Consider the following 13519-nt stretch of genomic DNA (forward strand, 5'->3'; position numbering starts at 1 on the left):
GACCAGTGAGTGTTGAACATTTAATACATAGTGTACATTTTAATTTATGGACGTTATTTTTCATGACTATTAATGTGCCTTGGTGGTTTGTAATTTCTGTAAAAGACAAATGGCTATTACAAAAACTGAACAAATTGTAGACACTATTACCTTAAAGGACTGCAGCCAGTCATTCTGGTGAATGATATATTTTTTACATTTCATGCTTGTAAAGGTGCAACAATGGATTTTTTCAGCCACTTGACTGATTTCGTTCTCATTGTTGTGATCTCGTACCTGTCCTCACTCTCTTTATATTTAAATTTATTCAGTGGAAGAGCGGTGTTCTCTGTCAGTATGCTGTTGTCTTCGGCAGAAGTTTAGCGCTTCTCCTCATTATTATGATGCGACAATGTTTTTGTTCAGATGAAGAATTACTGAATTACGTGAATAGTTTACCAGAAGAATATTCTGAAGGGGGAGGTATTTTTGAATGTCATGAGTGGGTGATACAGTTGGCAAAGATTATAAAGACGACACGGAATATCAGACCCACAAAGCAGAACAAGGCAACAGTCAGTTGCAGCAGACAAACAAACACAAAAGAAACTCCCTGAAAGTGAGAACGGCTACAATTCCACTAAATTTAGAGCTGATATTCTGGACCAAATGACTAGTCTTTACACTAGCCAGTTTGGCTGCCACAGATGGCCTATGCACTTGATTTTCAACATCCTAGATCTCGCTAGAATCAATGCCTGGATCCTCTACAGAGAGACAACAGGAGAAAATGTCAGTCAAGGAATGTTTCTTTTCAAATTAGTGGAAGAACTCTTTCTGTGTATTTACGATCAAGGAAAGGAGCTACTCATACATTCATTGCAATCACTGAAATATGTAAGGTACCGGTACAAAAGACGTGCCAGGCAGGAGAATGTAAAAGTTCGAACAAAACTAAAAATCTGTGAGTGCAATGCAAGAAATTCATATGTAGTTCATGTGCTGGAAGTGTTCAATACATGTGTACAGTGTTTTGATGAAGATGGTGGCTTTGGTTGAAAAGATGTCATAGAGAGGAAAAAAATGCTATTTTCTCATTATTACTACAGCAATTTGTGTCCATTTTTCTTTATTTTTTGTACCAAATATAGGTTTATGACCGGTTTGTGGCTTTGACTGAGTGCAAGTCATACAGATAAAAAATGTACTTGTATAATTATGTTTTTTTGCACTTACAACATATTCTTTATTTCGACCTTTTGTATTTAATTAACTATACTTTCTATAGAAAATAACTTAAGAAGTGAAACTGAAAACAAAGAAAAATATCTTCACTGGTCAAAATGACTGGTAGTGGTCCTTCTAGGTAGTTCACTAATGCCGGTTCTCCTCATGTTCAGTGTAACGCCTGATGTGAAAATGAACAGGAAAATGTAGTACGGGATCAACTTCTTTCGTACCTTCATTTTGTGGGGTGTGTTGCTGAGAAAAAGTTTTGTAAAGGTTTGAAATTATATCTAAAGATTGTTGGAAGTAACTTGTTCTCAAACACTGGATGAATACAATATTGGTCATTTGTGCGCCTTGGCCTACATTTCTTTTCCACCCCCATTCCTCTAATAGGCAGGTAGTTCTTATCTCCACAGCAATTCTCTCCAGGTAGTACGTGATATGCATACCAATTCTTGCTGAAGTCAGTTCAGTAGTTTTGGAGGACATGTGGAACAAACATACATACACACAAATATGCACACATACATTTTTATAATATGTATGGCTTTCTTTTTTTTGATGAAATAAAGCCCATATGGTGCCCAAAGCTATAGTCAAGTTACTTGCGAAAACCCATGAAAATTTGTCTAGTAGTTTTGGAGATTAGCGTGTTTTAACAGAGACACAAGAAAATTTTAGTAAAACTTTAAATTACAATGTCTTTTTTTCTGTGATCTAGTTTTGACGAAGCAAAGTCTATACATCGCCCCAAGCTACAATGAAGTTACCAGTGAAAACCCTATACGAATCCATCTAATTTGGAGATTAACGTGCGTTCAAAGATAGATACATCGGTTTACAATTTTATTATTAGTTTAGATGATTTTTACGTAAACACAACCAGCAATCTGTGAGGAGCCCCAAGTACTATTTTGATCAACAATATCATACAGAAAATTTGCATTCAATGTTTTTGCAAATTACAGAGATATTAATTTTATTCGTAATACATTTAATAATCATGATGTTGGACATTTTTGATACCACAGGAGAGACGGTACAAACCACTACAATAAAAGGAGTTGCTTCAGCTGAAGGTTGACAGTTGTGGACATCTCTGGAGTGTGGAGAGATAGTTTGCGATTCTGGTAATTTGATTTTTATTAAATAGTACTGTGGCTACACTGACCATGCCAGACGGAAGTGGAGCAAAATGTCTTTATTTTTGTACTGGATAATAGATTACAAGATGTTTTTGTTAATTGTTTATAAATTTAAATATCATCTCAAACATAAAATGAAATGATGGGCCTGTAATCTTGGACAAACCAACAACCAAAAGATTGCTATATCCATGGGAGCGGTGGATTTGAGAATTTTCTGATGATGGCTCACTTTTTAGGGTTCCGTACCTCAGTCAGTAGAAACAGAACCCTTATAGGATCACTCTGTTCTCTGTGTGTCTGTCTGTCTCTTAAAAGCCCTTTTTCTCAGAATGGGTAGAAATATCAAGTCGAAATTTACGTAACATATTAAGGTCTATGTTCCTTGTTGGGGTTAAACATTGAATCTTCTAAGTCAATGCAAACAAAAGATAACAGTCAATTATATCACGTATTTTAATATTTGCACACTCACTCATCAAAACTATAAGATACTTTCCTTTCCACTAGAATCGTGGAATTTGGCAAAAAGCATGGTTTCACAATACAAGCAAAGAAACAATCCAAAAATTGTTGATTTGTAATTACATGAGAAAAAAAATTTTTTTGGTCATTTGTTATCCATCTGTCTGTCTATGAAGACCTCCTTTTCTGAGGAACGGGTAGATGCACCAGGCTGAAATTTATGTCGCATACTAAGGTCTATTGTTCCTTAGCAGAGCAACAAATGTAAGATAGTAAGGCAGAGCAGTCAAAAGATGTGGCCATTTATGTCTCATGTTTTGATACTAGCAAAATCACTGATCATACTTCCCATTGACCTTTTATTAACAAAACAACTAAGTATAAGCAGATCTCAAGCTTCCAGTCTCCTCACCACTCTTCCAGTCTCCTCACCATTGCAACTAAATTCCGCCACTTTCTTTTTGCGACTTTTACAGCAGTCGTATATTTCTTAAATTACAATTTTGCTATGGTGAAAAAGCTTCATACAGACTATGTGAGTACATCTACAAACTCTACCCAATCAGCAAAATTCAGAGCCGTCACTGTAAAGTGGAAACTTTATGACTTCACTTTTTAATTATTATTTTTTTTTTCCCCAAATTTCCGTGAAGTATAATCACTTACCTGAAACTTCTGGGAGTCAGATATTCTCAACAAAATCTGCAATGCATCATTACTGGTTTTACTCTTCTCCAACAAACCAACATAGGCAGCTGCAGAACTTCCTGGAGTGATCTTCTTTGCTAGTCGTAATTTTTTTAATGGTTTTGGCTGTTCCTAAAAACACGAGATAATAAAAAAATGAGATTAGTCTTCATATGGTGATCAGTGGGGGACAGTTCATCATCATTACATAGTAGTCATATCACAGCAAAGGGTGACCCAGTTTCATTTTTTCTGGTAGTGATTTATAAAACAAATAAATGAATTCCTTTGGATAAAGCTCCAGTGGTTTTGGTGATATTTTCTGCAGTCACTCGTTCAAACTGAAATTCATTTAAACTATGGACAAAGATAAGCAAATAAAATATCTTCGGAAATGAACTCCCACTGTTGAACTTTTTTAGTCTCCCTTAAAATTTATCTCTCCTCGTCTTTCACAAATTGGTTAATGGCACAAAGTAATGCTAATTCCATATATGACAAGATAATTATGAACAGAAATAATAGGATGGAAGGTACCACCATACATCAACATTAATTTCTCTCTTCACATCTGCAGCACTCCGAACTTTTTCCATCTCTAGTCAATTCTAAAAGTAGAGATTGAAAGATCAGCAGTGTTTTCAGTTTTGTTTATGTCCCTGTCAACTAATCAATGCCCCAGCTACATGATGAGTTGTTACCTTTACTCTTCATGTTATAACTAACATAATTTGTATTTCACAAATGACACAAGGAATTGTAAGGAAACAGTATGCACTACTATAATCCTCTTCTTAATGGAATGTACAAGGTGTAGTCATAGAGTTTTAATTATCACCTGAAAAAACAAAGCTATGTAATTAACATCTTTGTTTGTGTGCAGGTACACACATCTGCAGTCCTGATACAGTCTAAAATGCCCACACCCAAATACCACAGACCAGTGCTAGAGGGCCAGAGCAAGAAGGCACATCCCATATCCACTTCATCAGTGGATTTCACACCCTTTCCCCCTTTTTGGAACATGCTATGATGCTGTGGCACAGGATTTTCAACGTGTACCAAGACTGTATGCATGTACCTGTAACCAAAGTAAAAGTTAATTATGTAATTTTTTATGATAATTTAAACTTTATGATTACTTCTCATATTCTGTTCTCTCTGTTGCCAAATGTGTGGCACCTAAATACAGAATTTAGAGTGTAACGAGAGGAAGGTCACCTCCAGACAATCTCAATAATTCCTGATGTTGCTTCAAGATATGAGGTGCAAAATCTACATGCAGCAATTCAATGCTACATTTCGCTGGAATATCCAAGCTCTCCCTGGCAAGAAAGGACACATTTATCAGCATCTGGCAATTACCTGTATGTGATAGTGCATAATCATTTAAAAAGTCTTCAAAGTACTTGGTCTGCTTAGAACTGTATTGACCAGAACACACAAAATATATCGACTTTTAGAATCTGAAAGGAAATGTGTTCAAAAATTTAAATATGCTGATTATCTCTCGTTTGTGCAATATTTTCTAAGTGTGAGTCAGTCCAATAAGGATAGTTTTCATTGAAGAAAAATGTTTCATTGATGCCAGTCTCACTAAAGCCAGAGCACTAGTTCAGTTGGAGGAGCAGGGTGTTGGAACTGACCACAGTTTGTTTAAGGAACCATCCTAGTATTGACCCAATGCTATTCCAGGAAACTACAAAAAATCTTAATTGGGTTGGTCACATTCATCCTGAATATTTGGTCTATGCCCCTTCCCTTGATGACTACAGTAATATATGGTGACTATCTAGTTAATGTGTATGTTAGCTGCTCTGATTGTGGTCTTAAGGATAAAGACTGGGTTGATGCAGCTCACCACACTAGTCTTTCCTGTGCACACCTATTCCTCATTAGTTATTTGATCTACCCATCTACTCTTCAGCATTCTTTTACAGTATCACATTTTACATGCTGCTATTCATTCACATTTCACTTCTGTACAATGCAACATTCCAGAAAAATATCTTCCGCAAAAACTTCCTAACACTTGAATTTGCATTAGATGTTAACAAATTTCTCTTCTTCAAAAATGCTTTGACAAACCTTAATATTTTCATTTCTTTTCCCTGAACTTCAATTTCCTTTTCAAATTTCTTCTTTGATTCCTTCACAGCTTGCTCACTGTACAGGCCATAAACCTGTACCACTCCCTTCTCAATCACTACTTCCATTTCATGTCTTCAACTCTTACAAGTGCATTGTGGTTTCTGTACAGTTCGTAAATAACCTTTCACTCTTTTATTTTATCCCCGCTACCTTCAAAATGACAAAGCACGTAGTCCAATCATCAGTGCGGGAAGGGGGGAACCTCCATGCACAGGCCGTGGATAGCTCATCAGTACTGACTGACTGCCGTGTCTTCCTTTGCCAAAGGCATCACCTAGATGTTGTATGGAGGAGCATGGGATCAGCACACCACCCTCCCGGTCACTGTCAGATTTCATGACCTGGAGCTTTCATGACCTGGAGCTGATACTACTTGGTCCAGTAGCTCCTCAACTGGCATTATGAAGCTGAGTGCCCCAGTCCTCCCACCAAGGAAAAATCTCTGGCAGTACAGGGAATCAAGCCCATGTCCTCTGAACGGCATTCAGCTGCACTGACAACTCGCTATGGAGGCAGGCAGCATTGCGAAAAACTTTCTCTAAATCTACGAATACTATAAATGTAGGATTGCCTTTCTTTAACTTGTCTTACAAGCTAAGCTACTGGAACAGTATTGCTTCATATATTCCTGCATTTCTCCAGAATCCAAACTGAACTACATCTTCATCCATACTCTGCAAACCACAATCCTTAGGGGAGCAATACGTATGGGTTTGTAGTATATTCATAGTTGTCATTTAAAGCCAGTTTTTGAAGCTTTGTAAGTAGACTTTCTCAGGATAGCTCATGTCTATCTATAACAGAGTCTGACAGTTCAGTTTACACACAGCTACTTGTATGAGTCGACCATTTAGAACAATGACTCATTGGTATTATAGTCATAATACACTAAGTATTTTCATTCTGTGAAGTCACAAATTTATATTTCTGAACATTTAAAGCAAGTTGTCAACCTTTGCACCACTTTGAAAACTTACTGAATATTTCTGGATCTTCTTTCAGACTGTAATTCATCAAAGATAACTGTATCATCTGCAGAAAGTCTGAGGTTACAATTAATACTTTCCAAAAGGTCATTAATATACAAGATGAACAGCAAGGGACCCAACACACTTTCGTGGGCACACTCAAAGTTACGTCTACATATGTCAATGACTCTCCATCCGAGATAATTTTCTGCGTAGTACCTACCAAAAAACTCCTCAATCCAATCACAAATTTTGCTTGATTCCTCGAAATCAGCTTCTATCATTTTTGGAATTATTACATTATTTTCCCCTCAGTCATGTATCTTGCTCACCAGGTGGAACAGTTTTGTAATGACTGGCACTGCCAAGGCTATTAGTAGTTCTTACAGAATGTCTTCTACTATAGCGGCCTTTTTTCTACTTATGTTTTTTAGCACTCTGTCAAATTCTTCTCGCAGTAGTATATCTTTCATCTCAATTTCACCCATTTTCCCCTCCCCTTCTATAATATTGTCCTCAAGCTTGTTTCCCTTATAGGGAATCTGTATATTCGCCCCACCTTTCAGCTTTCCATTCTTTGATAAGTACTGGCTTGCTTTTCTTTTCTTCAAAGACTTCTTTAATTTTCCTATTGGTGGCATCTATCTTTCCTGTAGCCATGAATAATTCTAGAGCTTTGTATTTGTGCTCTTGCCATTCCTGCATAGCCATTCTGCATTATCTGTCAGTCTCATTTCTTTGACATCTATATTTCCTTTTGACTCCTTCATTTGCTGCAAGTTTTTTTTTTTTATTTTTATTTTTTTATTTTGCCTCTCAACAATCAAATTCAGTATGTTCTGTGTTTTCCACAGATTTCTACTAGGCTTTGCATTTTTACCTCTGTGATCTTCTACTGCCTTCCCTATTTTATCTCTCACAGCAACTCGCTTGTCTTCTACTGTATTCTTTCCCCCCATTTCAGTCCAATCTTGTCGAATACTCACTCTAACACTCTCAGAAACTTCTGGTTTCTTCGATTTATCCAGATCCCTTTGCCTTAATCTTTACAGCTTTTTACAATTTTTTTGCTTTTAATCTGAATTTCATAAACAATAAATTGTGATCAGAGGATACACGTGCTCCCAGAAATGTCTTGGTCTTATCATAATACAAAAAGTATGAAGTCTTTCAGTGTCAGCAGGTCTCTTCCTTGCATACAACCTTCTTTACCGATTCTTAAATTATGTGTTAGCTGGTAAGTTGATGTGGAGGAAGAGACCAAACAGCGACGTCATTGGTCCCATCGGATTAGGGAAGGACAGGGAAGGAAGCTGGCCATGACCTTTCAGAGGAACCATTCCGGCATTTGCCTGAAGCGATTTAGCAAAATCACAGAAAACCTAAATCAGCACGGCTGGACGCAGGTTTGAACCATTGTCCTCCCGAATACGACTCCATTGTGCTAACCACTGCGCCACCTCGCTCGGTGATGTGTTAGTGATTATTACACTATTCTCTCTGCAAAATTCAACCAAGCAGCTTCCTCTTTCATACTTTTTTCCTAGTCCATGTTCTCCTCCTATTTTTCCTTCTCTTACTCTTCCTACTACTGAACTTCAGTCCCCCATCACAATTACATTTTCATCTCCCTTAACTGCCTGAATACTTTCCTTTATCTCACTGTATAATCTTTCAATCTCTTCATCGTGTAAACCAGTTGGCGTATAAACTTGCACAATTGTGGTGGGTGCTGGTTTTGTGTCTATCGTTGCTATAATAATATATTCATCATGCTGTTGATAGTAGGGTACCTGCATTTCCATTATCTTATTCATTATTATGCATACTCCTGTATTAACCCTATTTATGTTGATAACCCAATACTGACATGGCCAGAAGTCATGTTCTTCCTGCCACCATATTCACTAATTTCTATTATGTTCAACTTCAGCCTATCCATTTCCTTTTTATATTCTCTAACCTAAGTATAGGATTAAGAGATCTAACATTCCACAACCCGCCCCATAGAACGCTAGTTTTGTTTTTCTTGATGACAAAGTCCTCCTGAGTAGTCCCCACCTGGATATTCAAATTACAGGCTATGTTATCTCCGAAATATTTTACTCAGGAGGATGCCATCTCCATTAAGCCATACAGCTGGGCTGCATCACCTAACAGGAAAAAATAATGGCTGTAGTTTCCCCTTGTTTTCATACAGTCGCAGTACCAGCACATTATGGCTATGTTAGCTAATGTTACATGGCCAGATCAGTCAAGTCATCCAGACTGTTACTCCCGATGAAAAGGCTGCTGCTCCTCTTCAGGAACAATGGGTTAGTCTGGCCTCTCCATACATACTCCTCTGTAGTGAGTGCACCCATGATACAGTTATCTGTATCCGTACCACAAGCCACCCCATCTCGACATGGTTTATGTACTTACTGTGTGTTAAATGATGACATCACAATGATATTACATGCACGAAGCTTGAGTATGTGTAGCAGTACAAAAAGTGATGAATTCTTCTCGAGTTATCAGCTCCAGCTTGTGAGAAGTCATATATGCTTCCCAACCTTTACTCCATTACTTACATTTATACACACTATGTGTTCTAAAAATGTGCGCAGAATATCAAAAGGAAACTACAAAATCAATATAATGACAATTGGCATAAAAATTCACTAATCTTAGAGATGAGTTAATAAATAAAGAACATAGGCAAAATCAGTGGTCACTGCAACTGCACAGAATACCCTAGCACACCTCCCATCAGACCCAAATTCTCAACTTACCCACACACTACAAATTTAGTGCCCTGGCCCATTATCCTCATTACTTGTGGTGTTTTACCGATTGCCGTAAGAGTTTGAGCCTGGTGTGCATCTGTGCTGGAGAGAGCATTGGTCATCTTGCTGGCTGCTGGATCGAATAATGGTGTCTGTTCTTTCAGACATGTGTCCGAAAAAACAGACACTATTAAATAACTTCTGTAATTTTTAACTGTCAATGTTCTGAAGGCATAACGGGAAATTTAAAATGCCACAGCATTTGCAATGTCTTGTGCAGTCCAGTGGCTGGATTTGCTGACTGGCAAGATGCAATTCTGGGTTCTATTCAAACTTCTTGGCAGTATTTGTGGTGTAATTTTAGATATATTCCAGATTCTGGGAGATTGTAGGTGTTTACTGGATATAATGCTAGGATCACTAAAGGAAATTCTGTGAGGAATGTAAAAAGGAGTATTGTTAGTTCAGGAGGCAGCCTGGCTAAATCTATACTCACATGTGTTTGGATAATAAACATACTATCAGAATTTGTATTAACTGTGTGCTCTATTTGATGCAATTACTGCATGTGACACATGTCTCTGGTGACTAAAAGACACAGCCAGTGCTGATACTTTGAAATATTAACACTACAGTGCATCCAAATTAGGTTATGAAAAACCCATTTTGCAAATGAAAAACCCACCACCTACACACCCAGAAAACTAAGTGCTAATCTCAGTTGCTCCTTACAATCCACGTTGGCAAAAGACAAAAGGACATAAAAATGCCGATGAGTCTACTACAAATCAGACATCCAACAATGTTTTCAGTAGATGCTGCTTAGAAACAAGCTGAATGTTTGAAAATTTACACTGAGTCTCCATACAGAGCAGGTATAATGAGACAATGTGCCTCACTAGTGCCTACTTTAATTGGATGGCTTGGGCTGGTAGTTGTTCAAAAACAATGAGGATATATTTAACTGGTGAGATATTTCCATGAAAATGAAGAAATTTTATGCAGATAACCCCCAGATAATCTACTTAGTAGAAGAACTGAAATAGTGTGCAGCTTTAGGGCAGAACTATGTGCAGGCATAAAACTATTGAATTGCTTCCACCCTCATATCTCCAAATTGCCCATTACAGAACTATAAAACAAGTTAAAATTATGGCTCCTAAACAATCCTACATATTCAACTGAGGAGTTTCCAGATTTAATACACTCATATGACGGAAGACCCTCTTTCTAAAAATATATGAATCTCAGATCTTAGACTGTGTCATAAACTGTAAATTTCTTTATCTATATATAGCAATAGCAAATTGTTTTTACGTATTGTCCATATATGTAACATTGTTGTCTCAACTAAATTTGGAAAAATTTGTGTAGATAATATGTAACTCTAGTAACTAAGGCTGCGACTTATCCAGAAGACTGGCACAATTTTTTTTTTTTTTTTTTTTGGATCCACTTGATGTTGGATCAAAAATAAATAATTAAATGAAGTTACAAAGACCGTGTTATTAATTTGTCTCAACAGTAACGAACATGTTAATGACGAGGCCCACGGTTACCTTCGGCAGGCGCTTAAGAGTGTACCATACAAGAAAATTGGTAGGATTATAACTCTTATATTCTTTGTCATCGTTTTGTCAGTCTCCGCTCATCATCAACGGTGAAGTATCCAAGGCTACAATGGAATGTCACTCAAATAAGGAATCGCTTTTGGATCCGTCCGAAAGCGTTCTGTATTTTACTAACATTAGCGCGAAGTTGTGATTATAAAAATGTTGTAGTTACCTGTATAACCTGGCTGTACTCAGCAAGTGCCCGCTTCTTCAACAATGCTGCCATTTCGTAACAGATCACTTGCAAAACTCACATACAATACCGGCACCGCATTACGGTATCAGATCACTTGCAGAACTCGGATACAATACCTCCACTGCATTACGATATTTCCAAAACATTCACTGAGAGCTCACGTCTAGTGCTGCTTCATGGCATTCTTCGTGGATGTTTTATAGTTAAATAATGTCACTGTACACAAAACACAGTGGGCTCATTCACAAAACATTACATAATACATTCAATTGTTTACTAAATTATTCTACTACAGTAGTGACAACTGTCCAACGACACCATTATGATTTTTTTCATTGCCTGGTTGCAGTAAAATCGCTGGCTGATATCGCCGATATTATGACTGGAAAAATCTCCAGGAAGTATAATTATTATACCTCCATGAAAAATCTATAGCATGAGAATTCACTTCAGGACATGGCCGTCTTTTTTTTTTGGAATGGCTAAAAGTGGTGTCACAGGAATTTGGGTGTATTCACGAGCAACTTCCGTGACGCCTCTCGATCGGCGGCAGAGTGGCCTCACTTTCGCTGTATGTGATAATAATAATAAATAATAAAAAATAAGATTTTATTGTAGTTACGCTTACAGAAGCAATAGACAACGTCAAATTACAACATATAAACAAAATTATATGCAGGAGTAATAGGTACAATATTACAATAGTTTTATAAATAGTCAATAGACAGGAGATACAATATAGGGTGCCCCAGCCAGTAGTTGATCATCACCCAGTAGTTGGTCAGTTTCATTCTAATCTTTAAATTATAGGAGTTGGCAGCACTGACACTTTTAAAAATGTAAGAGCATAATTATAAAGAACATATGTTGGCAAACCTGTTTCTTCTATTGTTACAGCAATTGGAGGGAACTGATAGCTTTGAGAAAATCTTTCCTTTTGTGCTGTGCTGAGAAGTGGAGTGTCAGAGCGTCTAGACTAATTGTAAGGTAGGTTACAGTGATACAGATATTTATTGACACAACTACTAAATACTGAAATATGATGAACTGTGTTAACAGATAACTCATTATGAATGATTGGTTGTATCATTTATCATAAAGGAAGTGTAAATTATTGCTTCAGTCGTTTATAAGGGGGGGGGGGGGATACCAACTACTGGAGTGCATGAAAGCATGTTTTCCAGTAGTTGGTCATAATGATCAATTACTGGTACTTTTTAGAATGTTGTCACAAAGAGTTGCTTTTAACCATGGACCAAGTAGGCATTCCTTTCTTCTGTCCCATACTGATGGAAATGTGAAATTTATATGGCTCCCAGTAGTTGATCGGGGTGATCATCTACTAGTTTACATATGATCAACCAACAAGTATTGAGGCATACAAACAGAATTTTTATTAGTCATTAATTTCATCCCTATGTTTACAGGAGTGAAATCTGCAGACTGAATTAATAAATGGTTCCAAAAGAAGATAAGTTGAAAAAAGAATTTTTTAAGTATTCTGAGGACGACTTAAAATGTGCAGTAGCAGTTCAAGAAGGTGGCAATAGTATGAGGAAAGCTGCAAAACATTTTGGTATTTCATTTAGTACGCTAAATAATAAAATTAAAGGAAAAGTACCTATGCAGCGTAATGTGGGACCAAGTTCAGTTTTGACAGAGGCTGAAGAGAATTTACTGGTTAGCTGAATCCATGCCAACGCTAAAAAAGGCTTTCCTATACAGCAAAGGACGCTGTATGAAACTGTGAGTGACATTGTTTTGGGAGTTGGAAGAACTACACCATTCAAAGATGGAAGGCCTGGTGAAAAATGGTTTAAGTCATTCATGAAATGCAATCAGAACGGCATGCTGAGAGCATAAATACTGCCAGAGCAGCAGTTACTGAGGAAAATATCAGGCAGTGGTTCAATGAACTTCATCAGCATCTTCAACAGGGTAATAATTTGGACATTTTAAATGAACCAGATAGAATTTATAATGCAGATGAAACAGGATTTGAAACATGTCCTAAAACTGGGAAAGTTCTGGGTCCAATTTCTTTTGACAATCTGTATTAAGTCAAAAGTGGCAATGAAAAGGATGTCATTACTGTAAAGACAAATTTCAATGCTGCTGGAGACACTGCACTCCCAATGGTCGTGTTTCAACTACAGAAAATTTCAAGGGACATATCCGAGAATTTGAACAGTGAATGAGGCGTTGGGCGGTCAAAAAAAGGCTGGATGACAGGGGCTCTCTGCTTTCAATACATTGCCAACATTTTCCTTCCATGGCTGAAGAAATAGAGAGTCAAATTTCCTGTTATTTTATTGGT

General features: G+C 37.2%; 1 protein-coding gene across 1 annotated transcript in view; it reads right to left on the minus strand.

Moving 5' to 3' along the window:
* The window catches only part of LOC124596391 (integrator complex subunit 4), a 108005-nt gene extending 96555 nt beyond the window's left edge, over positions 1-11450 (minus strand). The window contains exons 1-2 of the mRNA XM_047135516.1: positions 11179-11450; positions 3486-3638 (exon numbers count right to left, since the gene is read on the minus strand). Of these exons, the coding sequence (XP_046991472.1) occupies positions 3486-3638; positions 11179-11232 (207 nt within the window). The 5' untranslated portion in view covers positions 11233-11450. The remainder of the gene's footprint in view (positions 1-3485; positions 3639-11178) is intronic.
* Positions 11451-13519: the final 2069 nt, after the last annotated feature.

This window comes from Schistocerca americana, chromosome 2, assembly GCF_021461395.2.
Source record: "Schistocerca americana isolate TAMUIC-IGC-003095 chromosome 2, iqSchAmer2.1, whole genome shotgun sequence".
Classification (NCBI taxonomy): Eukaryota; Metazoa; Arthropoda; class Insecta; order Orthoptera; family Acrididae; genus Schistocerca; species Schistocerca americana.